Source organism: Ornithorhynchus anatinus, chromosome X1 (genome assembly GCF_004115215.2).
Source record: "Ornithorhynchus anatinus isolate Pmale09 chromosome X1, mOrnAna1.pri.v4, whole genome shotgun sequence".
NCBI classification, from domain to species: Eukaryota; Metazoa; Chordata; class Mammalia; order Monotremata; family Ornithorhynchidae; genus Ornithorhynchus; species Ornithorhynchus anatinus.
The window spans coordinates 71,417,420-71,445,338 of NC_041749.1; the positions used below are offsets into that span (position 1 = coordinate 71,417,420).

Consider the following 27,919-nt stretch of genomic DNA (forward strand, 5'->3'; position numbering starts at 1 on the left):
TTACTAGACCATTTCTCCTTTCCCACTTTCAAATCTACTAGTTCAAAACCTGTTGAAAAACAGGGGAAGAGAGCATCGGGGTTGGGAAGATGAGGAAGAACTGCAGTAGGGGTTGTGAGAGAAGCAGCCAAAGAAAATGAGCATGGGGTGACTGGGAAGAGACAAGGGACCGAGAGAGACCCTGTCATGGGGATCCCACAACTTCCCCTAATTCCTTCAGTCAGGTTTCTCTCAAGCTCCTCACAAAAGTTACCCCTTTCTAAGACTTTCTGCCCAGCCTTTTGCCCCTCAGGGAGAAGTGGCAAAATATCTGTTGATGGGTTGGAAACTCCTGATGTGTTTGCAGAAATTTCTGATTCCCAACCATCTTTTTTCTTCTTCCTTGGCTCATGGGCATCACAGAAGCATTTGAAGCAGTTGGTCAGAACTAAACCTTTTTTATATCATGGAGTATGAATTTAGCTTGGATTAAGTATACGAGGTGAAATTAATTACAACAAAATTGGGTCATTTTGATAAGTAATACTTATCTTTCCTTCTTGGGCATTAGCAGTGACTAGGAGGAAAAACCTAAAACAATAAGTTATTGGGGTAGTTTTTATAAAGCCCTTTTTATATAGGTCAAAGCAGAGTCAAAAAGTTAGTAATTTTTTGGGAAAGCAAAAATTATTTCTCCTTCTTTCTCCTATGTTCCATATGTTGCTGGAAGGTCAGACCTCAGTATACAAAGGCAACATTTATGGAGGTGGGGGATGGGAGAGCATGGTTGAGCTCACCTCAGTCTGCATTTGATCCAGAAGGTATACTGTTGCCGACTAAAGCAGAGATGCCTTTGCATCCCGTTAGGCCTATAAATCCCCTCTTTGGTCTGCCTATAAGAAAAATTTGGCCCAAATCTGAAAAGAGGGCTGCTTAGTCCCAGTCATGAGGGGGATGGAAAGTGAATTAGCTTATGGCTAGATGCTTGTTCTAAACTCAACACTTCCCATTTCACAGCTTAATACTACTGTTGAATTATTTTTAAGTACTACCGGTTCCACATTTGATATCAAGACCAACTCATACTATATAGTTCCACATTTATTGTCATAATTTGGAATTTTATTCTTGATATATTTCTCTCTGTTAGACAAATTTTTATGTCTGTTGTGCTCTGGATTTACTTACTGAATCCAGCTTTTTCAAACTAATTTCCCTCCTGTCCCTTCAGAATCAGCACGCTTTGGGGGCTGCATCTTTTAATAATAATAATGTTGGTATTTGTTAAGTGCTTACTACATGCCGAGCACTGTTCTAAGTGCTGGGGTAGATACAGGGTAATCAGGTCATCCCACGTGAGGCTCACAGTTAATCCCCATTTTACAGATGAGGTAACTGAGGCACGGAGAAGTTAAGTGACTTGCCCACAGTCACACAGCTGACAAGTGGCAGAGCCGGGAGTCGAACCCATGACCTCTGACTCTGAAGTCCAGGCTCTTTCCACTAAGCCATGCTGCATCAACTAGAAAACATAACCTTTCCATTTAACTTATTGTGATTCTAGACTTTTATCTTTTGAAAGCTACTTTGGAGGCAGTCAATGACCAAGTCTCGGGGGATCATTAAGTTACCACAACATTACTAGGTGAGAGTTGGATTTTTCAGCTAACTGCCCCTGCCAATCAAATGTTTATCCCCTCCCCTTCAAATGATCCCTGAAGGTTAAGGTTTCTCTAAAATGACAGAAGGATTAAGATAAGTTTTCATTACAACTGCCAATGGTAAAAGGGAACATTTCATGGAGGTTAACTCTTTCAGATGATCTAAAAAAAAGTCAGTGTTGAGGGCGACCAAAATGAAATCCTCTGGGAACTCCTGGCTATAGAGTGGTTAGAGGCTTATAGCTCTCTTCCGCTCTTTTCACTAGAATTATTTACCTCTGTACCTTTCACTGCTCCTTGGACTTTGGTCTCTCTCTAATATATCAAGATTCCACAGACCAGAAGTCTACATTGGGATTTTCCCAGTAGACACATCTGTGGGTATAAAATAATTGACAAGGCCACGTGTGTATTTGTATACATTTGACGGGTGCCTACGTAGACTGCATCTTTCTTGGGCAATTTTTAAGTTAAAATCACTAGTCTGGAGGTTGTCATTTTTTTTTTTCTCCTTGTTTCTTTTTACCCACCCACTGCAAAAGTAGAGAAATGAGAGGCACCCCAAGCCACAGGACATCAATGAGACACTAGAAACTCTAGCCAAACACAAATGGCTCCCGGGTACTGAGATACTAGAAAGCTTTCAACCAACTTTGATTCTATGTGAAACAGTGAATTCTCTGTGGTATGGTACTTCAAAGAAAACTGCCAAAATTATTAGTTTTGAATATTACAATATTACAATAGTCACCTCTAGTCGGTTAGCGATTTTTGTTTCAAAATCAAAAACAGGCAGTTATTTATTCACCTTGAATGCTGGCATTACCTAGTAAAGACAAGTTGTGTGAGCCAAATTTCCATTGGTGTCTCTGAATGAAACTCTTATTGGATATTTGTGGGGATTATGATTCAAAAATCTAACATCTTAAAATTTTCAACTTTCCCTTTGTGACTTTGTGTCATATTTCATTGAAATGTAAAATATTTGCCTTAGGTACCTTCTTATTCTGCATATTGTTTTATATTAGGCATATATAATTGATTGTGGAGACCATAATATTTATTTTTTTGAACAAAGGGGAGGCATTAATATCTCTTGGCCAAAGGAAAGGCCTGAGGAAAACTCATTTTTCTCTTTACAATCATAAGAACGTGAGCAATGCTATTACTAGATCAGACTAATGGTCCTTCCAGTTTAGTGTGGGTCTCTCATTATGGCAAAAAGACTCTTCTGGGAACAGTGAGATTGTTGTTCTCCTTAACATCCATCCTAATGGTTAGGGATATACCATCTAAACACCCAAATTTTCCTCCTCATCGTTTGCTTTCCCCTCCAGTAATCCCTTTTGGACCATATGTCCATAAATTTATCATTACCACTCTTGAATCTGCAGATTTTTTTGGCCTGTACAACTTCCTGTAGCCATGAATTTTATATCCTGGGTGAAATAGTATTTCATCATTTGTGTTTTGATGAAACACCTTTTGGCTTCCCTGGGTTACCATCATCTTGTTATTGTAAGATTCCAATCAATCAATACTATTTATTGAGCACTTACTGTGCACAGAGCTAGGTGGGTTACAATTCAATGGAGTTGGTAGACACGATCCCTTCCCATAAGGAGCTTATAGTCTAGAGGGGAAGACAGACTTTGAAATAAATTACAGATAGGAGAAATGGCATTATAGATATTGCTGTGGGGCTGAAGGTGGGGTGAATATCAGTTGCTTAAGGGGTGCAAATCCAAGTGTATAGGTGACAAAGGGGGATGGAAAAGGGGAAATGAGAGCTTAGTTGGGGCAGGCCTCTTGGAGGAGATGTGATTTTAATAGGGCTTTGAAAGTAGGGAGAGTGGATATACCATTGCATATGAAAGGGGAGGGAGTTTCAGGCCAGCGGGAGGATGTGGGCAAGAGGTTGGTGTCCAGATAGACAAGATTAAGGTACAGTGAGTAAGTTATTAGAGGAGCAAAATGCATGGGCTGGAGTGTAGTAGAAGATCAGCAAAGTAAGATACGAGAGCTGATTGAGTGCTTTAAAGCCAATGGTAGGGAGTTTCTGTTTCATGAGCAGGTGGATGAGCAGCCGTTGGAAGTTTTCAAGTTGGGAGATGGAGGCTGAGCTTTTGGTAGAAAAAGGATCTAGGCAGCAGAGGGAATTATGAACTAGAATGGGGAGATGCAGGATGCTGGGAAGTCAGTGAGAAGACTGTTTTGCAGTAGTCAAGGTGAGATATGATAAGTACTTGGATCAGCGTGGTAGCAGTTTGAATGGAGAGGAATGCTTGGATTCTAGAGATATTGTGAAGGTAGAACTGACAGGATTCGGTGACAGGGTGGTTGGCAAAAGGACTGGAAAATCCTGGGGAGATAGGGTGGGAAAATTAGTAGTTCTGTTTTAGACCAGTTAAGTTCGGGGCATCCGAGGGACATCCCAGTAGAGATGTCCTGAAGATAGGCTCCAACACACAACCAACCACTGATGATCTGCTTTTGATTGTGAAATTTGTCTAGAAGCATTCTAGACCATGCTAGCCCACTGGCAATGAAATCCATGTGCTGTTGAGAGCTTCATTGGAAATTGGGGAATTAAAGGAAAATTGGGGCTTTAGGCAACACTGAGAAGCAGCATAGCCTGGTTGAAAGAGCACAGGCCTGGGAGTCAGAGGATCTGGGTTCCAATTTGTCTCTTATTTGCTGTGTGACCTTGGGCAAGTCATTTGACTTCTCTCTACCTCAGTTACCTCTTCTGTAAAATGGGGATTAAATCCTACTCCCTCCTATTTAGACTGTGAACCCCAAGAGGGACAGGGACTGTGTCCAACATTGCTTCTACCCCGGTGCTTAGTACAATGCTTGGCACATAGTAAGCACTTAACAAATACCCTAAAAAAACCTCACTTTTTGAAATAATTGAATTGTTACCAGAATCTCTATTTCCCAGTATGTAAACTAATATCCCATAATATTAAATCTATGGACAACTGTCTCTTTAAATGCCAAGTTTCCAAATAACCTCTAGCAGACTTTCATTTTTTGGAGCAAAAAACAGTCCAAATTTATGGCTTTGTCTTTCCTCAAAATAATTTAATATATAGCAGAGGCGTAAGCATTTTTCCTTGATTATTCACAATACTTGGACTCTTCAGTGGAAGATCGTTGAAAGATCTTCAATTACTTTCTAATAGAAGAGTTTTGGTCCATAGGGTATGATCTTTATTTTCTCAGAGTGTTCTTATCACTAGAAAATGTAGCACTTATTGGCTGTGTTGAAGTTTGCTTTTGAAAGAGAGAGTCTTTCATTTTGCTGCTTTAGGATTCAGCTTGAAGGAGTTTTGCTGTTTTTTTAAATATTACATATGAAAAAAAGAGGTGCTTCTCATAGCTTCCCTGAAACGAAAATACTTTGTGCAAGGTTTGGACTATAATAATGTTGGTATTTGTTAAGCGCTTACTATGTGCAGAGCACTGTTCTAAGCACTGGGGTAGATACAGGGTCATCAGGTTGTCCCACGTGAGGCTCACAGTCTTAATCCCCATTTTACAAATGAGGTAACTGAGGCACCGAGAAGTTAAGTGACTTGCCCACAGTCACACAGATGACAGGTGGCAGAGCCGAGATGAGAACCCATGACCTCTGACTCCCAAGCCCGGGCTTTTTTCACTGAGCCACACTGCTTCTCATGACTATGTTATAGTATCTAATGACACTCATCTCTATACTTACTTTCAAATGATCCTGATAATTGTTCCACACTCCTTATTTGGATCCAGTCAAATTAGTAGCCTGGTTGAAAGTGAACTGCCTGAGGTTCAACCAAAGTAAGACAAGATAAGCAGAGTGAAACAACTAGAATTTATGAAATTAGTAGTGCCTTGCCACAGCACCCAGGTTAGATTAATGTAGAATAAACATTTGACTGTAACTACATTTGACTCATACTCTTGTAAGCATTAGTATGTGAACAGTAAATTGCTAAGCGTACAAGCCAGTGGAGCAACTCTTACAGTATTCTCTGATGGCTACTCTAGGCTACCCTGGATTTTGTAGTATCTCTTTTCCCAAGAGCTCAATCTTCTTCAAAGACTTGTAAAGTTGATTAGGGCAACTCTGCAGTCTCTGAATTCTTCAGATTAATCAACTGAGGCCCAAAAGATGAGAAGTCAAATCAAGGGTGTGGGCTCCGCATTTCTATTATAGTGTTGGTTTGGGTTCACTGTGTTACCGCCCTGCTTAAAGAAAAGAGAAAATAATTTGTACTATTCTAAACAAGGATGGGTTGAACTTGAGGCAAAATTTTGGCCAGTGGTTACAGTTCTTGATATGTAACAAAATAATCAGAAAAAAATATTTGCATCTTCTCCCTTCAAGCTCATATGCATTTCAAGGATAACTTCATACATACCTAATGTCAGGTTTTTTGGATTTTTTTAATGGTATTGGTTAGGTGGTTACTTTGTGCCAGGAACTGTACTAAACACTGGGGGGGTAGATACAAGCTAGTCAGGTTGGACACAGTCCATGTCCCACATGGAGCTCACAGTCTTAATCCCTATTTTACAGATAAGATAACTGAGGCACAGTTAAGTGACTTGCTCAAGGTCACAAAGCAGATAAGTGGTGGAGCTGGGATTAGAACCCAAGCCCTTCTGACTCCCAGGCCCGTACTCTATCCATTAGGCAACACGGCTTCTCTTTCCCTGCTCCCAAACCTTTATATGAAGGACACCTGAAATCTTGAAGGCTAAAAAGTGTCTTCTTTAAAAGAAAAAAGTCTTTCAGGTGTTAGAAAAGTTAAAGGACAGAATTGATTCATTCTTTCATGTGAAAATGGCAAGTGAGAGTTTTCATTTTAAAACTGCATTTTAGGTATTTCCCTCCCCCCGCTCAACCCAATTGTACTAACTCAGAAAACCTCAAGCTGTAACTATAAAATGTACCTTATGACTAAGTGCACCCATTAAAAAAAATTTTTTTCCCCCTAAATTCAATACTTTTATAAGCCTGTGGTAAATCCTAGTCCAAAAATTTGGTAATGTAGAATTGTTTTTCAAATGATCAATGAGATCTCACTATTTGGATTATGGGCACATTCAAGATGTCTTTCCTTTTTTGTTAATAAGGAATATGATGTTGAGGAGCTTTAAGCTGGTGTTTGGCACCCTCAGCAAGCAGGAATAGACCTTGCTTTGTAGCTTTCTAGTTCCATGAGATCCAAAGAGTTTTCTTCATATTTTGGCTCTCTGCTAACATATGCAGAGAAAGTTTTATAGTCAGCTGCTGTTCCTACTGCAGTGAGCCTGTCTAGGATCTTGTAAATTTTCTTTCCTTCATATATATAAATATATATATGGAGAGAGTCATCACTTTTTAAAAAGAATTTAGTGGTAGGTGTAGGATAATTGGGTAGTCATTAATGAGTCTAGCAATTTTGGGAGCTCTTAGAAAAGTGGCCCCTGTCTGTAAATCCAAGATTGTAGAGACTTCATTATGAAATAATAATAATAATGTTGTTATTTGTTAAGCGCTTACTATGTGCCGAGCACTGTTCTAAGCGCTGGGGTAGACATAGGGGAATCAGGTTGTCCCAGGTGGGGCTCACAGTCTTAATCCCCATTTTACAGATGAGGGAACTGAGGCACAGAGAAGTTAAGTGACTTGCCCACAGTCACACAGCTGACAAGTGGCAGAGCTGGGATTCGAACTCATGAGCCCTGACTCCAAAGCCCGTGCTCTTTCCACTGAGCCACGCTGCTTCTCTTGGAAGACATCTTTTCATCAAGATGTCTGTTTTCACACAATACAATTCTAACTCTAAATTTAAAATATTCCTAAGTAGTCCAAGGTGATTTTAATACATCCAAAGTATATTTTTAATTTAATTTTTAATTTATTAACATAGAGACATGAAATTTAAACAGTTCCTTTCCTACATGTGGATAATGTGAATAGTACCTTCTCCACAGTTGTGAACCATTGGTGATTCTGTCTCATCAGTAGTTTGACTGGGTCCTCAGGTCAGAAAGTATTTCTAGTGAATCCAGTCTATCATGGGAGTTCATGTGTTTTGCACATGGAAAATTTTGTGAACAACTTATTGATAGTTAGTATCCAGAGACCATATTTACATTTTTATTAGATAATTTGAAGCAAAGGGAAGTATTTGTGATAGAAAAATCTGTCAGTTTCAAAGTCAGATGTTTGAAAAATGACCTTGTACATTTGCAAAGGAATATTGCCATGTTTAGTCTTCAGCTATATATAAGGTAACGGAGAGAGAAATCACAGGTAGTTTGGAGCATATTGATTAAAGGGAATGGAAAATGTGCATTTGAATGGTCAGGGAGGCAAAGATTTCTATACCGTTTTTGTGATCTCTATATGTGCTTATGCATGTATTCACACACAGGTATGTAGAGGAAAAAAAACATTTTCAGGTTTAGAACAGTACTGAGGGTATGACTTAGAAATCCCCAATGTCTTAGTGTGAGAAGGGCAGTATAAGATCAGGTAGCAGACACGTTAAAACATTAAGTGATTCCTAAAAATATCACTCTATTTCTTTTTCCCTCTTCACCAAACTGATGTTTGATTTCCTTTTTTTTTTAATGTTCTTTGTGCTCTTGTATCTTTTTGCATGTTCCTTTTATCCTTATGCTTCTGGTCACAGTGGTACCAGATAGTAGACCGTGGATGGCTCAGCAGAAACCATCACCAGTACAGTTCAATTCAAGTTCATATTTTTGTCATGGCAGAACAGTACGATAAACCATTTTCCTCTTCTCCAAACCCAGATTAAAGTCAGGTGAAACACAGATAGCCCCACTCTAGCCTCTCTTCTTTTTTTAAAATAATATTTGCTAAGCACTTACTCTGGGCCAGGTACTGCACTGAACACTGAGGTAGATACAAGATAAGTGGGTTGGACACAGTCCCTGTCCCACATAGGGTTCACAAACTTAATTCCATTTACAGATAAGGTAACTAAGCACAGAGAAGTTAAATGACATGCTCAAGGTCCTTCAGCAGACAAGTGACAGAACTGGGATTAAAGCCCACGACTTCTGACTCCCAGGCCTGTGCTCTTTCCACTAGGCCGTGCTGTTTCCCTCTTGGTAAGGGAGAGACAGCAAAAATATTCAGTAATTGCCTTGCCATCATACTTAAGGATACAGAACTCACTCTAAATGGCAAGGGGTAGAAAAGGAGTCCTACCATATTTTCATTGGCCAGTATGCAAAAGTTTTTGCTCAATAACACCTACACGCGTGGATGTGATCTCACCATTAGCAATGTTGTCTTTGAGCATGGACAGCTGTGTGTGTGTGTGTGTGTATGTGTGTGTGTGTATGCCGGTATCTTTTTTTCTTATAAATTTGTGACCTTTATTTTGAAGACACAGGAACTGACTTGTTATCCACTCAGTCATGTTGATAATGAAAGCTGTGTAAAACTTTTGTTTTTCTCATTGTTTAGCGTTCAATTAGCTTTCGCAGCGATAGTCGTCCTGATATACTCACCCCGCGACCCTGGTCTCGAAATGCAGCTCCTACTAGCACAAAACGAAGAGACAGCAAGCTGTGGAGTGAGACTTTTGATGTTTGTGTCAATCATATGCTTACATCCAAGGAAATCAAACGTCAAGAGGTAGGATTTTTCACTCTGATTCATATGGTAAATTCAAATAACATTATTCACAGGGCGGAATGAAAGCACATCGGCAAAGAACAAGGCATATGCCTGCCTGCATTGAATGCCACAATCATTGAAGTATGCAGCTTAGTTCAGCAGGCACTAAGCCTGGTCCCCTTTCTACTCACCTGCCCCTCAGTCTTAGCTGTTTCTCTCAAGGTATAGAAACTGAAAAGTCAGAGATAGCTAGCTAAATGGTCTCCTCCAATCTGGTTTTGCAGTTACATTCTGCTTCAATATCTATAATTTTTACATTCCACATTCATCTCTGGTCAGGGAGATAGGGGTTGGGTGAGAAAGCTGTAGGAAGACTGGATTAATGGATTAGTGAATCAATTATTTTCTTCTAAAGTTATTAGTTTAATAATGCATATTCATTCATTCAATAGTATTTATTGAGCGCTTACTATGTGCAGAGCACTGTACTAAGCTCTTGGAATGAACAAGTCGGCAACAGATAGAGACAGTCCCTGCCCTTTGACGGGCTTACATATATTATGGAGCCTCTAGGAGGTGGGATAAGAAAGGCAGGAAAGAGGGAGAGAGCGTAAGCATGCAAGCAAATCCCAGGGGAACAGCCAGAGAAGAAGCCAGAAACATCTGGAGCCACACCCAAAACCAGAGACAACAGCCAGAGAGCCCTAGAGGCACCAAGATGCACACAGAGTAGGAAAGCTGCAGCAGGCAGGAGAAGGGATGAAGTAAATGATTTAACTCCCACAGTCCTGATTTCGGGCAGGAGGGAAGGTCCACCCCTGTTACCCCCACCCACCTGTGTCCCATGCTGGCAACCGTATGTGAACCCTTCTTCTTGGTGTTATTTTTTTCAGTCCCCTAGGGCAAGCTAAGGTGATGAATCCTTTCACCACTTCTAAAGTGTTCAGATCTGCAGCTTGCCTATGAGAGAAACATATAAGTCTATTGTGGTTTAAATTGGATCCCCTTTCAAGTGCTTTAAAAAAGACTGAAACTTTTCCCAGGTGTAGTTGTGGTACTGTTGTTACCTCCTCAGTTTTTTTAAAAAAAAACCTTAATTTTTAAAATTCAACACATTTAAAATGATAAATATTACCTCCCTGGTTTTAAAAAAAAACTTTACTTTTTAAAATTTGACAACTTTCAAAATGATAAATATTAAATTAAATTGAATACATGTCCTTCTAGAAATGTAAACTGTGCTTTGGCCCAAAGTGGGGAAATGTGATTGGCTAACAGAATCATGTTGACATGAAGAAATGAATGTGGAGTTTATAAAATTTAAAGTCTCACATTTTTCACATCTCAGATATTGCTACTACACCTGGACTGTAGGGAAATGTGTATTTCAGAAAACACATCTTCTGCCTGGGATTGCTATTGTGGGTGAACATGATTAGTTGTGTGTTCTTTTAAGCCTTCCAATTCCTGGGCAGAAAGGGCCTAGAAAATGTTTAAAGGAAAGAGGAAAAAGACTTTACAATCCTACCCAGATCAGATTAAAAGAAAGTAAGCTTGAAGCCACTAAATTGCTGAACTTTGGGGTTTTGTATTCTTGAGATTTGCTTTTCTTTTGCTGTCGTGTCAGCCAAATTAGAACAGTGAGTCTTCTAGCCCCTTTCCACATTGATTCCACTACACACTGTGCGACATTTCTATACTAACCGTTGGAGCCATAAATCAAAAAGCAACACTAATGGCAGGCAGCCTGTCTTGTGGTTTCTGTTACAGCTAATGGGCAGGTCTTTGTGGAAAAATGTCCTTTCAAAATACAAACACAGTGAAAAAGGAAAATATAGTTTTAATGTCAGTCTTATCCCAAAAGCTCTGGGAGTTATGTTTATTCTTTTAATGTCATTCCCTCCCTAAATTGTGCTCATTGATAATTCTCAATTTATTTTTTTTTTTTAAGAATTGCCATTTCACATGGAATGGGGCCCCTTCTGAGGTCTCAGTGCAGAAAAGTGCAGTGCAAAAATAACTGTGGATGAATATGCAGCTTTGAGGCAAAGCTATTACAGTTTGAAGAAAGTCATATTGAATGTCATTAATTTTTACCTTTGCGATGACTTTGATTTTGCTTCATGAGTACTCTTTTCATAACTAGTTTAAGATGTTGGTCGACGGTGGTTATCATGGCCAAAGTCAAACTCTCCTCATATTCCCTAGACCAAATACGCATTTCTCTCTCCCTGGCATAGCTTGGGCTATTTTTTAGTTGGAACAGTCAGGTCAGAATGAGGGAAGAGGTGCTGTCAGGGTTGTTGTTGTGAGGCCCTGTGGTAGCCAGAGTGCAACCATGGGCTTGAGCTGTAGATAAACATGTCCTGTTTGGCCAATGGATAAGGCACTTTTTCACGTTTAAATGTTGGATTTTTTTTTAATTGGGTTAGCTGGTAAGTAGAGTAAGTTATCAGGAAGAGTATGACCATTCCAATAAAGGGATTGAGTGACTCCACTTTTCTTTAAGCGCAACAAATCTGCTGCTTCAGAAAAGAAAGAAAGATGAAATAACAATGAAGACTCTGGCCAAATAAAGTGCATGCTTATAAATTTGGTGTTTTACTTGGTTAGCCTAGACCCAGATCACACGGATTGTTGGGTATAGCTCCGTAAACTGCTGTGCCTCCGTTCTGCTCTCTGGAAACTGGAGATGATAGCTGTCACTAAATTACATTCAGGAAGATTGCAGAAATTCCTGAATGTAATTTAGTGGCAGCTATCATCTCCCATTTGTCACCTATGTGGAGAATCTTGGATACAAAGGATAAGTACGTACAAATATTGTGACTGTTACATTGTGAGCATTTAATCATGCCAGATCATATTGGATCTCATGTCTGGTTCCTATCATATTGATTTTTTAATTCCTTCGGTGGTTGGTAAGATACTTCAAATTGATTTAGGATCATTTAAATGTACCCATCATTAAAGAAATAAAAAGCAACACGAACTTCAACGTAAACTGTAACTTTTTGTCATGCCAAGAGTAAAAGTTCTACTGGGCTGTTGTAGACTCTGTTTCTTTAAAGAAGAAAAGCAATTATGCCAAAATTAACAACTGCAGTGCCACTCATTTTGACTGTAGTCCCATATCATATGTGTTACTAATAAGCCTGGGTCATTTTAATTGCCAGTTGCAACACACATAATTCACTGCACAAACTTGTAATTATTGTACCAAAAATAGTTAAGAAACTTGTTCAGTTATGCTGAAGTACTGTAACATGAAAGATGACTTTTAAGATTAGAAACATATGTGAGTCTAGAAATGTTTACTGCTGTCTCACACAAGAAATGTTTTTGCCCAGTTTTGCAAAATCTTTTCTTTAAAAGAAATATTCATCATTTACACTAAACTTCAGCAAAATGTAATATCTATATATAGGGCTTGAAGTAAGCAAATAAAGTAAAATGTAACTGTGTAACCTATTGAAAATACAGCAATTACTAGTTGAATTTAGAATGGAATGAAATGAAAAGTATAAGGCAACATTTTTGTGTTTTTTTTTCTTACAGGCTATTTTTGAGCTTTCCCAGGGGGAAGAAGACTTGATCGAGGACTTGAAATTAGCAAAAAAGGTATTTTTTTTTCCTCCTGAAAATACATTCTCAAAATCTATTGGGTTTTTTGTTATGAAAAATACTTTTTTTTCCACAATTCCTCCTGACAAAAGAAAGAGTCATTAAATATTGAGTGGGACATGCTCCACCTAACTAGTGAGGTGGAGATGGAATTGCTAAAACTATGCCCAGAACTACTTATAAATGGATTTATTCTGGAGCTTCTAATACATTCCAAAACTTATTTTATGCAACAAGAACAAATTGTGACAATCCTGGCTAAGAGAGCCCTAACAAACATTTCCAAAAATCTCCAGATCTGGGAAGCACTCACTTCTCAATACCCCTCCCAGCGGGAAAGCTCTTTTACATAGAATGTCAATCACTCATCTGCTGATCTCAGCTGGAGCACATCCAATTACCGGGGAAGAATTAGGCAAGGAGGCAGGGGCTAGAGCCCCGAAGAGAATACCCAGGGCCACAGAGAAAGAAGTCCCTGCCAGGGTTCCAGGCAGGAAGAAGTATATCATTGGTGTTTCCCAGAAAGGCTGAGGTCAGCAAGTTGAACTACCAGGAAAGGAACTATGGATGACATACCCAGAGAGGAGCAGCTGCTAAGGAAAATATAACAGTGTTTCAGGTAGGCGGGAACCCAGATTTAAGTTAGGAATAAGAGTGGAGATAGGGGTCATTCCCTAGATCTAGTTTAAGATTCTGTTGCACAACTGTTGAAACCTTTAACCCTGGGAAATGTTGGGTTGATCTGATTATAATCTGTTGTCTTGGACTCTCCGAAGCACTTAGTACAGTGCTCTGCACATAGTGAGTACTCAATAAACCAATTAATTGAACCAGAGGGAGTGCCTGAAAAATCTCTGTGATGTTTTTGTTGTTGGCGAAGTGCTAGGGTAAGTACAATCAAATCCGATACAGTCCCTGTCCCTACCTGGGGCTCACGGTCTAAGGAGAAGGGACAACAGGTGTCGTTTGGGAAAACTGAGTCACAGAGAAGTTAAATGACTTGGCCGTGGTCAGACAGCAGGGAAGTGGTGGAGCCGGAATTAGAATCCACGCCTCCTGACTCTCAGTCCTGTGCTCTTTCCACTAGGCCATGCTGCTTCCTATGTGTGTGGAACTTGCTAATTTGGAGGGTCTTGCTATCACAGGGATGAAGCAGGCATAAGATTTCGCTCCTGATCTCAGTAGTCAGCCAGTGGGGTGACAGACTGCATAGCTGCGAACCCTATATAATGATTGTGATATTTGTTAAACTCTTACTGATGTCCCAAGTGCTAGGGTAGATACTTGGTATTCAGGTCAGACAAAGTCCCCGCCCCAACCAGCATCCACATTCTAAGTGTGAGGGAGAACAGGTATTGGATCCCCATTTTACAGATGAGGAAACTGAGGCTCAGAGGAGTTAAGTGACATGCCCAGGGACTCAGAGCAGGACTTAGAACCCAGGTCCTTTGACTCACAGGCTGCACTCTTCCAACTAGGCCATACTGCTTCCCTAAATGCTCCCTAAATGCTCGGGGTTGGGGGCAGGAGGGTACCAAATGTCAGAGTCCTGGAATTGCAGTAGCATACTACTAGAGCAATCATCGTGAGCAGTAGCTTGGAGCCCCCAAAAAGCCCTGACCCTAGCTGTAAATTTCCTTAGGCTCTAGGTATCTGGATGTCCAACCCTAAAAAGGCGACTAGGTCATCACACAAATATATATCTGAGATAATAATTTGGCCCAGATCCACCCTGCTTTGCATTTTAAAGATTCATATATAGCGAAGCCATCCTAGGTGAATGCTAGTGAGGAGGACAGAGGTCTTTGTATGTGCTTCTTCTTACGTGGAGGAAATTGATATGGCTTGGTAATTTGCCCTCTTGCCTTTGACAAAATGTAAAGAAATGTTGGTTTTCCTTATGTTACACCCTGGTGGACTAATGGACTGGTAAAATTTTCAAAACCTTTCTGCAAGACTGACATTAAATATATCAATCCCAATCCCATGCACTCAGTTATCCAAGTCAATGGCAGGAAGCAGATAAGCAATTTCAGAAGATCCCTAGGAGTCTCCTTATTATTGCTTCAGCCACTGAAGGCATGGCGGGACACTTTCCTTCTGATCAAGCTCAACAGCATCAAATTTTAACTCAGATTTTGAAATATAATTTTAAGACAAAACCTCCTTACCAAATAGCCACCTATCTCGTCCCCTAATTCCTCCACCACTGCAGAGGCTCTCTTTTTTTTATGACTCTCAAAGCACTTGCCCCCTTCTTTATTCCCTCCCTGACCACCAGGAGGCTTCTTTCCAATGGCTTCTTCCCCACTCCTTTCAAACATGCCTATAATGATAATAATAATAATTGTGGCATTTGTTAAGTGGTTACTATGTTCCAGGCACTATTTTAAGCACTGGAGTGGATACAGGCAAATAGGGTTGGGCACAGTCCCTATCCCACATGGGACTCACAGTCTTCATCACAGTTCCTTCATGGAGAAGGAACGTGGCTCAGTGGAAAGAGCACGGGCTTTGGAGTCAGGGCTCATGAGTTCGAATCCCAGCTCTGCCACTTGTCGGCTGTGTGACTGTGGGCAAGTCACTTAACTTCTCTGTGCCTCAGTTCCCTCATCTGTAAAATGGGGATTAAGACTGTGAGCCCCACGTGGGACAACCTGATTCCCCTATGTCTACCCCAGCGCTTAGAACAGTGCTCGGCACATAGTAAGCGCTTAACAAATACCAACATTATTATTATTATTATTATTATTCATCCCCATTTTACAGATGAGGTAACTGAGGCACAGAAAAATGAAGTGACTTGCCAGAGGTCACACAGCAGATAAGTGGCAGAACCGGTAATAGGACCCAGTTCCTTCTGACTCCCAGGCCTGTGGTCTATCCAGTAGGTCATGCTGCTTCTCAGTGTCTCCCCATCCTAAAAAATACCCTCCCTAGACGCCATGGCACCCTCTAATTATTGCCCCATCTCCTTCCTACCATTCCTTTCCAAACTCTCTGAGCAAGTTGTCTACACCTGCTGTCTCCACTTCCTCTCCTCCAACTCTCTCCTTGATCCCCTCCAATCTGGCTTCCACCCCCTTCACTCCACCAAAATTGCCCTCTCTAAGGTCACCAATGATCTCCTTCTTCTCTCTGTGGGCAGGGAATATGTCTACCAACTCTGTTACATTGTATGCTCCCAAGCGCTTAGTACAGGGCTGTGCACATAGTAATCAATCAATCATATTTATTAAGCCCTTACTGTGTGCAGGGCACTGTGCTAAGCACTTGGGAGAGTACACACAATAACAGGCACATTTCCTGCCCACAATGAGCTTACAGTCTAGAAGGGGAGACAGACATTTTGTAAATAAATTAATTACAGATATAAGTGGTGAATAAAGGGAGCAAGACAGGGAGATGCAAAAGAGAGTGGAAAAAGAGGAAACGAGGACTTAGGGAAGTCTTCTTGCAGGAGGTGTGTTTTCAATAAGGCTTTGAAGGTGGGGAAGTAATTTCTGTTGGTTATGAAAAGAGATGGTGTTCCAGGCCAGAGGCAGGACATGGGTGAGAGGTCGGCAGCATGATAGACCAGATCTAGGAACAGTGAGTAGGTAGGCATTAGGTGAAGTGTGGGGGCTGGGTTGTAATAAGAGAGTAGTGAGGTGAGGTAGGAGGGGGCAAGGTGCTTGAGTGCTTTAAAGCCTATGGTAATGAGTTTTTGTTTGATGCAGAGGTAGATGAGCAACCACTGGAGGTTCTTGAGGAGTGGGGAAACATGGACCCAACATTTCTGTAGAAAAATGATCTGGGCAGCAGAGGGCAGTATGGACTGGAGTGGAGGCTGATAGAGTAATCAAGGTGGTGGCAGTTTGGATGGAGAGGAAAGGGTAGATTTTAATGATAAATATGATAGGTAAATATTATGGATTGATTGCTGCCTGCAAAAGCTTCCCAGTGCAATCAGAATATGCTACCAGGTTCCCAAGAAGGGGCTCTGACACTTTATCTGTGCAAGCAGAGGCAAAATCCATAGTCTAGTGCTCTGGTCAGCAACCTCTGACTTAATAATTATAGTATTTGTTAAGTGCTTACTATGTCTCAAGCACTGTGCTAGAGGGCAGCACACTCAACCATTCTGAACAGCCTGCCTGGTGTCTACTTCTGAGATGGCCACAGCTCTTCCAGAAGACAGTAAGTCTTCTGATTTAGAACAGCTGCTCTGGAGACACGTCCCTCCCGTTCAATCTCCCTGGTGCACCATGTCTATCAATGGCAGTGGCACTGTGGCCACCTAGGATGGTAGCCCACTGTCTAGGCCTGTGGCTGTAGTCCTTGAATATGGCAGTTGAGGCCACACCATGGCAAGCCTTCTTGGAAATTCAAGACACATTGGGCCAATTTGCCCTAATCATCCTCTCAATTTAGGACAGCAACTGTTTTGGGTTGCTGATCGCTTCCTTAGTGGATAACCTAGTACAACTGTCTTTAAGAACTCTGAAGTTCAAAGCTACATGGCCCTTGTCTGCCAACAGGAAAGCCCATGCAAACAACTAAGACTTAAGACTTCTGGGAAGCAGCGTGGCTCAGTGGAAAGAGCATGGGCTTTGGAGTCAGGGCTCATGAGTTCGAATCCCAGCTCTGCCACTTGTCGGCTGTGTGACTGTGGGCAAGTCACTTAACTTCTCTGTGCCTCAGTTCCCTCATCTGTAAAATGGGGATTAAGACTGTGAGCCCCACGTGGGACAACCTGATCCCTCTATGTCTACCCCAGCGCTTAGAACAGTGCTCGGCACATAGTAAGCGCTTAACAAATACCAACATTATTATTATTATTTTGCGGGAAAACACCATGGTTGTTGCCCCAGATCCTCAGATAATATGTGCAATAACACCAAAAGCATGAAAGCTTGCATGTCATATTTGGGGATTTAATCAATCGATCAATCAATGGTATTTATTGAGTGCTTACTATGTGCAGAGCACTGTACAAAGTGCTTGGGAGAGTACAGTACAATAGAGTAGGCAGCCATGTTCCCTGACTGCCATGAGTTTACAATCTAGAGGGGGAGACAGGCATTAATATAAATGAATAATTTATAATATACAATTTAAAAGATATGAGCATAAGTGCTGTAGGGTTATGGGTGGGGGTAATAGCAAGTGCCCCAAGGTCACAGATCCAAGTGCATGAGCAACAATTCTATGTTTGCCCTGTCCACACCCTTCATGATCTTGTAATTTTCATTCATGTCACCTTTCAGCCTATCGAGACTGAAGTTCCGAATCTTTTTAATGTATCACCCAAATACTCCATCCCTCTGACCATTTTAGTTGCTGTTCTCAATTTTAATAATTGTGGTATTTAAGCATTTAGTGTCAGGCACTGTTCTAAGCACTGAGGTAGATACAAGCAAATTTGGTTGGACACAGCCCCTCTCCCATATAATAGTAATAATGATGGTATTTGTTAAGCACTATGTGCCAAGCACTCTTCTAAGCGCTGGGGTGGAGGCAAGGTAATCAGTTTGTCCCATATGGGGCTTTCAGTCTTAATCCCCATTTTACAGATGAGGTAACTGAGGCACAGAGAAGTTAAGTGATTTGCCCAAAGTCACACAGCTAATAAATGGCAGAGCCAGGATTAGAATCCATGACCTCTGACTCCCAAGCCTGTGCTCTTTCCACGAAGCCACGCTGCTGGGTTCACAGTCTTAATTCCCATTTTGCAGATGAGGTGACTAAGGCACAGAGAAGTGAAGTAACTTGCCCAAGGTCACACAGCAGACAAGTGATGGAGCCGGGATTAGAACTCATGTCCTTCTGACTTCCAGGCCTGTGCTGTATCTACTTGGCCACTCTGATTTGTTCTTCATAAAATATTGCAAAACTGCATATGGTATTCCATGTGTAGTAATGCTGTGGTCTTATCCAGTGGCAAAACCATGTATTTGTTTTGTATTCCATTCCTGATGTTGATCAACATTTGACTGGCCTTTTTGGCTGTTGCCCCGTGTTGGAGCATTCCCCTCCAATCTCATAATTAGATTGTTTAAGTCTTAAGCATGAATCCTTGTCAAAGGCCTTTTGATGATCTAATTATATTGTATTTACCAGCTCTTCTCCATCCATATGCACACTAACTCCTTCATAAGAACGCCAGCAGATTAGTAAAGTATGATTTCCCCTACCAGAAGCCATGTTGTCTTTTCTCCAGTGGAATGTGTTTTTCTAAGAGCTCCCTGATCCTGAACACAAATATCGACTCTACAAATTTTCCAGGCAGAGAAGTGTGTAATTCCCAGAATCTCTCTGGGAACTTGTCTTAAAGATGGGAGTTATGTTGGCGATCTATCAGTCTTCTGAAAGAGGCCGTTTGTAAAGAAAGATTCATTGTACACTTCCTCTTCCAGATCTTACCAGGAATTATGCAACTTCCCCTCTAAATTCCTCAGAACTCTGGGGTGAATACCATCTGGTCCTGATGATTTGTTTATATCTTGTTTATCAATTTACCCTAAATCATCCTGTGTAGCCACCTCATTTTGATCCAGTTCTTCTGGCCCATTGGCTTCCAAAAACGATTAAGAATTTATTTACATCTTTCTCAGTAAAGACCGAGCAAAACAATTCACTCATTTTAGTGTAAAAACATCAAGAATATAATCTTGATTATAAAATATCCATATCCAGAAAACTGAGTTATCTGTGTTCCTGGGTTGATCCTGGGGGTCCCTGCAGCCCCCTTATCAGAGCAGAAATTGGAGTAAACATAGCCAAGAACATTGCAAAGACCTCAGGTCAGGTCCTTGAGCCTGTTGCTTCAGTGTCCTCAGATAAAAAATATAGAACTCAATAATCCTGAATGTTCAGGTATCCAGACTCTACCTCATCCCAAGCATTCCATATACTTCCATTTTTACTGCAACTCTAATGAAATCGTGAAGCTTGATCTACTGTCCACCTTTGGAAACTAATGTCATACAACCACACTTATTTGGTTCTGTATCCTTTTCAGTGTAGAGATTTGCGGTAATTCACCCTTTATACTTTTGCTGTTATTGGAGAATGTAGTCTGGTCAGGGCAAGTGGTGAAGTGTATCGATAAGATACACAAATGATGTGACAGTTCCAACCTGGTCTTTGATTTTCAATGTATGTCTCTATTTCTTTCATTGTTTATGCAGGCATATCATGACCCCATGCTTAAACTCTCCATAATGACAGAACAAGAGTTAAACCAAATTTTTGGAACACTGGACTCCTTAATCCCTCTGCATGAAGGTATCACACTGCAAGTTGTGACTTGCAGGCGTAATTAAGATGCATTAGCACAACTCTATTATTATTTGTGTATTAGTACTGTAAACCTTTACCCTACTTTCAGCTATGTCCATCTTTGATTGTCTAACAATTAAATATTTTGCGTCATTCCAGATCTTCTCAGTCAGCTTCAGAAAGTAAGGAAGACCGACGGATCCACTGACCATGTCGGCCACATCCTGGTGGGCTGGGTAAGACGTCCGATTCAAAATTTCATTTTTCTCTTATACTGGCTATTTGACTTTTATCATCCTGCTTTCCACAATTCATCAATTTAAAATAGGGAGGAAACCAAGAAGGGTTGCTTTCCACTCCACGAATCCTAAAGATGGATTGCAGCACCTTCAAAATCCAGGGAAGGAGATGCTGCCATTACCACCCTATGTAGTTTGCTAATTGTATGTGTGTCATTCTTACTGATTTTTAAAAGTGTCTGTTAAATAGAGACAACACAGAAACATCTCCCCTACCCCCAGTGCCAGGGATGTTCCCAGCTGCTTATTGTCCATTCATTCAGTTGTATTTATTGAGTGTTTACTGTGTGCAGAACACTGTACTAAGCGCTTGGGAAAGTACACTACAGCAATAGAGACAAGCCCTGTCCACAATGAGCTCCCAGTCTAGAGGTGGGGAGACAGACATCAATACAAGTAAACAGACATGTACATTACAACCAAAAATAAAAATATGGCAAGAGTCTATATCAATACAGGCAAGACATAGAATGATCCAGTACAAGCCCAGTCCTGAGATGATTAGCCCCAAAATAAACCAGTACAGGGCAGCAGAGTGTGAACAATTGGGAATTATTGAGCACTTACCTGTACTGTTTAGCTTTGCTCTCTGTCTCCCCCGATTAGACAGTGAGCCATTTATTGGGCAGGGATTGTCTCTGTTGCCGAATTGTACATTGCAAGTGCTTAGTACAGTGCTCTGCACATAGTAAGCGCTCAATAAATACTATTGAATGAGTGAATGAATACTAAGCACTTAAGCAGAGTGCAGTAGCTTTAGTAAACACAATCCCTGCCCTCAGAGCTAGTAGGGGAGGCAGACATTAAAATAAATTACAGGTAGGGGAAGGAACAGAGTATAATTATGGATCTGTACAAGTGTTGTGGGGTTAGGGGTGGGGTGAGTGTCACAGTGCTTAAGGGGATATGGACTTTTAAATGTATAGATGACACAGAAGGGAGGGAGAATAAGATAGGGAAATGAGAGGTTAATTAGGAAAGACTTCCTGAAGGAGTTATGATTTTAATAGGGCTTTGAAGATGGGGAAAGTGGTGTTCAGTTGGATAGGAAGGGGGAGGGAGTTCTAGCAAGGGACAGGACGTAAGCAAGGGGTTGAAAGCTAGAGAGATGAGATCGAGGTATAATGAATAGGTTGGTGTTAAAGGAGTGAAGTGTGTGGGCTGGGTTGTAGTGGGAGAAGAGCGAGGTTAGGTAGGTGGGGAGAGCTATTTGAGTTCCTCAAATCCAGTGGTAAGGAGTTTCTGTTTGATGTGCAGATACATGGGCAACCATTGAAGGTTTTTCAGGTGTGGGGAATTGTGCTTGGAAAGATTTAATAGAAAAACGATACAGGAGAGGGCAGAGATGGGAAGGGTCAGCCAGGAGGCTGATGCAGTAGTCGAGGCAGGATATGACAAGTGCTTAGACCAGTATGGTAGCAGTTTGAATGGAGAGCAAGGGGCAGATTTTAGAGATGTTGCGAAGGAAGGACCGACAGGATTTGGTGACCACGGACTATGTGGGTTTAAGGAGAGAGAAGAGTTGAGGATGATGCTGAGGTTGTGGGCTTGTGAGATGGGAAGGATAGTGGTGTTGTCTATAGTGATGGGCAAATCGGGGGAAGAAGAGGGTTTAGGTGGGAAGATGAACAGAAACATATAGACAAGAGTGAGCAACACTTCAGAAACCCACAGGCAAGAAATGGAGGCCACGGCAGTCAAATCTCAACTGTTTAGCTATTGATTCTTCTGTTAGTGAACTATACACATCTTTTGCTTATCCTGCTTTTTCTTCCTGTCCCTGCCTTTTGGCCATTTCACTGCTCTTCAGCAACTGTACAAGGAATCCTCTCTGGAAGGAGACAGGAAAGAAAATAAAACTCACCTTAGTATCTCTGGAATAAAAATTTAACTAAGCCCAAACAGATCAAAAAATATAATTTTAGCAGTTTACACTTTCTTTATCTACAGTATCCTTACCCACTTCACCCTGGATAATTGAATGTTCACTATAGTAATATGTAAGCATGTCCCTTACACTTAAGCACGAATAACTCAACATGAACAAAACAGCCTAACTGCAGTCATATCATAATAACCTAATAATAGCAGTGTAACAACTCCTCAGATGCACATACAATACTAGTTCTTGTAATAATAATAATAATAATATGTGTTAAGTACTGTACTAAGTGCTGGGATAGATTAGATACAAGATAATCAAGTTGGGCACAGTATAATCAGATCAGATAGTCGAGAGAAGCAGCGTGGCATAGTGGAAAGAGTACAGGCTTGGGAGTCAGAGGTCATGGGTTCTAATCCCAGCTCTGCCACTTACCAGCTGTGTAACTTTGGGCAAGTCACTTGCTTCTCTTTGCCTCAATTACCTCATCTGTAAAATGGGGATTAAGATTAAGGCTGTGAGCCCCACGTGGGACAACCTGATTACCTTGTATCTACCCCAGCCCTTAGAACAGTGCTCTGCACATAGTAAGTGCTTAACAAATGCCATTATTATTATGGGCTTGTGAGATGGGAAAGATAGTGGTGTTGTCTATAGTGATGGGCAAGTCGGGGGAAGAAGAGGGTTTAGGTGGGAAGATGAACAGAAACATATAGACAAGAGTGAGCAACACTTCAGAAACCCACAGGCAAGAAATGGAGGCCACGGCAGTCAAATCTCAACTATTCAGCTATTGATTCTTCTGTTAGTGAACTATACACATCTTTTGCTTATCCTGCTTTTTCTTCCTGTCCCTGCCTTTTGGCCATTTCACTGGGACTCACAGTCTAAGAAGGGAGAGCAGATATTGAATCTCCACTTTGCAGACGAGGAAAGTGAGACCCCGAGAAGTTAAGTGACTTGCCCAAAGCCACACAACAGGCAAGTGGCAGAACTGGGACTAAAACCCAGGTCCTCTCTGACGTCCATGCCTGAGTTCTTTCCACTAAGCCATGCTGCTTCTCTGAAGCTTCATCATGAAATATTTTTTAATGGTACTTGTTTAGTGCTTCTGTACTAAGTGCTGGAGTAGATACAAGATCATCAGGTTGGACACAGCCTCTATCTCATATGGGGCTCACAGTCTATGTAGGAGGGAGTAGAATTTAATCTCCATTTTACAGATGAGGTATCTGAGGCACAGAGAAGTTAAGCGCTTTGCCCAGGGTCACACAGCAGACAAGAGGCAGAGCCAGGATTAGAAACCAAGTCCCTTGATTCTCAGGCCCATGCTCTTTCCACTAGGCCTGCTGCTTCAAAGCTCTTTCCACCTCAGTACAGCATTTTTGGATGGGGCATTTGAGGAAAAACATGTAAAATAAACCTAGCAGTACCCTCAGGTCAACAATCCTCCCACACTTAGCACTGCCAAGTTTGCACAGAGTAAATCAAAACCAAACAGCCTGTGTCATCTCAGAGGTTTCGATATAAAGTTAACAATAAAGAAAAGGACATACATGCAGTATAGGATTTGCTCATTCATTCAATCGTATTTATTAAGTGTTTACTGTGTGCAGAACACTGTACTAAGCACCTGGGAAAGTACAATGCAACAATAAACAGTGACATTCCTTACCGACAATGAGCTCACAGTCTAGAGTGGGGGAGACAGGCATCAATACAAATAAAGAAAATTACAGATATATACATAAGTTCCTTCGTTCATTCAATTGTACTGAGTGCTTACTGCATGCAGAGCCCTGTACTGAGAGCTTGGGGGAGTACAGTCTGATAATATAGTAGACATATTCCCTGCCCACAGTGAGCTTACAGTCTAGAGAGGGAGACAGACATGAATAGAAATAAATCAATGACAGATGTGGACATAAAGTGCTAAAACTTATTGCCAGAGTTCTTAAATCATCCCTCGGAGGTAGGCAGCGGTGAGTATATTCTCCATTTTATTGATGGAGAACCTTAATTGTGGTACTTGTTAAGCACTTACTAAGAGTCAAGCACTGTACTAAGCGCTTGGGGGGGGGGAGTAGAAGATAATCAGGTCCCACATGGGGCTCACAGTCTAATTAGGAAGGAGAACAGGCAGAGAGAAATTTCATAACTTGCCCAAGGTTCACAGTCAGAGGCAGACAGAAACAAGACCCAGGGACACAGAGGTAGACACACATAAGACCAATATATTTGTGTTTTCCTTACTCTCCCTTCCCCCTCTCCACTCCCCCTGCCCCCACCAACTTTGTTTCCCCTTTCCTCTTGTTGGTTAGCCTCACTTTCCCCTCCCCACACCAATAGAGTCCTCACCCCATTCATTTACTGGATCTTCCTGCTTCTCCTCCAGCTCCGGGTTCTCCTTCGGGCTCCCTTTCCCTTCTATTTTTCTTTCTAATTCATTAAGGTCAGCCAGGTTCTGGGAGGGCTGCTTAGGAAAGAGGAATGGTGGCTGGGGAAAAGTATGGGCTGGTCTTTGTGGCCACACCTGGGAGAAAGAGACAGGCCAAGCCCCTGGCAAGAAGGAAGGAGTAGGGTGATGACAACCAGCTGGAGCTGAGACCTATATATTTATTATCTTCTCCGCCCGTGTTCCTGGAATAATTCTGCATAGGAAAACTACAGCATCAATAAGCTCCACTGTTTTACTGCGTTTCTCAAACAGCAGAATGTTTAGTCTGTTAGCCAAGATTTGTTGGTGTGTTATCGTGCAATCTGCTCCCAGAGGATTCTGGGGAATGGCCTCCTGGACCTTGGCACTGCCAAGTTTGTACGGACCAAATCAAAGCCAAACAGCCTCTCCTCTCCCCCTGCACCCACCCACACACACTGTCTCCCCCAGCTGGCTGCTGTTCCAGTCCAGGTTCCATTGGAACATTGGTGACCAGGCTCGGGATTCTGGCAGGCAAACTAGACTTAGAGGCTTGGAAACTGCTGGAGGAGCAGGATGGAACTGGCTGTCATTCTGGCCTGTTGTTCAACTTTCTCAACTGCTTAGAGCAGTGCATTGCACCCAATTAACCTTACTACCACTACCGTGGTGAATCTCCAAACCTGCCAGAGGGACTAACTCCATGTTCTGGTCGCTTCCTTTTCAGAGGAGACCCATCCCCTTTTACCTCTTAAAAAATATTTGCACCCAGCCACCTTTTCTGTTTTACTGCCATCTTCACTCTCTCATTCTCTGCTGGCTCTTCCCTCCCCTCTGCCTTCAAACAAGCCCAAGTCTCTCCATACTGAAAAAGTCATTCCCCAGTGAGGGACTGCCTAGCCAGCAGTCATTCCCCAAATTCCAAATCAGTAGACAGTTTTCATAGACAGTATTCAATAAAGTATTTATAAATACTATATTTACCATGCAGTAGGGACCCACGTTTTAGGGATCTGCAATTGGTGATGCCCCCAAACCACTGCAAGCTCAACCCCCACCCTCTCTCTTTCTCCTTCTCTCTCCCCTCCCCCCCAACACACACCATTTACATCCAGTCTGCCTTTTGTCATCCTCAGTTCATTCATTCAATTCAGTCATATTTATTGAGCGTTTACTATGTGCAGAGCACTGTACTAAGCACTTGGAAGGAACATTTCGGCAACAGATAGAGACAATCCCTCCCCAACAACGGACTCTCAATATACTGAACAATATGTGCTGAAGCTATGCAGTCAGTGGAGGACAGGCCTAGCAAGAATCCTGAAAAACAGCTGGCTAATGTGGGCAGTGAAGCAAGGCAATCCCCTCTTGGGTCATGTCATCAGAGCACAGCATCTGCGCGATGCCTCGTTCACTTTGGCTGTAAATGGTTCCTGTAAAATCAAAGATTTTGCATGCACTTTACATGGGGCTGGCTGCACCCCTACCAACTTGCTCATTACACTCCGTGCCCCAGGGGGAACCCAAGTTGCCCCCTGAGGAAGCAGTGCTCTGCACATAGTAAGTGCTCAGTAAATACGATTGAATGAAATAAATATAATTGAATGAATGAAGCAGCACTGCCCACACTACCATCCTGAAGCAGCATGGCCTAGTGGCAAGAGCACGGGCTTGGGAGTCAGAGGTTGTGGGTTCTAATAATAATGTTAATAATGTTGGTATTTGTTAAGCGCTTACTATGTGCTTACTGTGTCTGCTGTATGACCTTGGGCAAATCACTTCACTTCTCTGGGCCTCAGTTACCTCATCTGTAAAATGGGGATTGAGACTGTGAGCCCCACGTGGGACAACCTGATTACCTTGTATTCACCCAGCGCTTAGAACAGTGCTTGGCACAAAGTTAGTGCTTAACAAATACCATCATTATTATTATTATCCTGATAATCAATTTTTCCCTCAGGCTTATCTGTTTTCTTGGGAGGAGAATCCCATCATCACCATCTCCTTGAACACAAGTACCAGGTCATCTGTTCTTTGTATCTTTTGTTCAGTGCAGATGAGAGAAGCATAAGTACCCTGGCATTCACACCCCATTCAGTTCAGACATTCCTGGGCTTTTCTTCTTGGATTTGGAACCTGGGTTGGGGGAGGGGCTTCCAGCCTTCTTGCAGTGTTCCCCAGAGATGATTTAGTCATCAGCTTCCTGATAACCTCAGTTCTCCCCGGATTCCTGCTCTTTAGGGTTTTCTGGAGGCTGGGCTGGCCTCTTCTAGCTTTCCACTGGCGTTAACAAGGTCTTTTCTAGGTGCTTTGTTCTGGGTTTCAGGATCCTTCATATTCCAGAGTGTAACTCATCAAAGGTTTTTTTGGTTTGGGGGGGCTTTTTAGGGTTTTAAATGCTTATTATGGTCAAACACTGTTTTAAGCACTGAGGTAGGTACAAGTTAATTAGGTCAGACACAGTCCTCGTCTCTCATGGAGCTCACAGTCTAAGTAGGAAGGAGAACAGATATTTAATCCCCATTTTGCAGTTGAGGAGACTGAGACACTGAGGAGTTAAGTGACTTGCCCAAGGTCAACAAGCAATCGATAGAGCTAGGATTAGAACCTAAATCCTTCCGACTCCCAGGCTCGTGCTCTTTCCACTAGGCCATGCTGCTTCTCTTCTTCCTTTTCTTTTTAGACAAAGACATTGCGTAAAGAAAAACACCAACATACACACATGCAGTGTGGCCTAAAGGAAAGAGCCTGTATGAAGAATTGAGAAGCAGCATGGCCTAGTGGAAAGAGCATGGCCCTGGAAGTCAGAGGACCTGATTTCTAATCCCAGCTCTGGCAGTTGCTTTCTGTGTGACCTTGGGCAAGTCACTCAACTTCTCTGGGTTTCAGCTATCTCATTTGTAAAATGGGTATTAAGTCCTCATTTCTCCAGTGTAGACTGTGGTGTGGGACAGAGACTGTGTCCAACTGGATAAACTTATATCCATCCCAGCAGTTAGAACAGTGCTTGACACCTAGTAAACACAACAAATACTATGAAAAAAAGAGAGCATGGGCCTGGGAGTCAGAGGACCTGGGTTCCAATCCCAGCTCTGCCACTTGTCTTTTGAGTGACTTTGGGCAAATCACTTCACTTCTCTGGTCCTGTTCTCCTTCCAACTTAGA

General features: G+C 41.8%; 1 protein-coding gene and 1 non-coding gene across 4 annotated transcripts in view; both read left to right on the forward strand.

Moving 5' to 3' along the window:
- Positions 1–27,919, forward strand: part of ARHGEF3 (Rho guanine nucleotide exchange factor 3) — a 368,353-nt gene that overhangs the window by 299,738 nt on the left and 40,696 nt on the right. For all 3 annotated transcript variants that reach the window (XM_029051829.2, XM_029051831.2, XM_029051830.2), the window contains 4 exons: positions 9,118–9,288; positions 12,829–12,891; positions 20,067–20,163; positions 20,317–20,393. In XM_029051829.2, the coding sequence (XP_028907662.1) occupies positions 9,118–9,288; positions 12,829–12,891; positions 20,067–20,163; positions 20,317–20,393 (408 nt within the window). The remainder of the gene's footprint in view (positions 1–9,117; positions 9,289–12,828; positions 12,892–20,066; positions 20,164–20,316; positions 20,394–27,919) is intronic.
- MIR1368 (microRNA mir-1368) lies at positions 12,001–12,123 on the forward strand. The gene is given in 1 exon segment (NR_034763.1): positions 12,001–12,123. It is a non-coding gene; the product is annotated as a microRNA mir-1368 (primary transcript).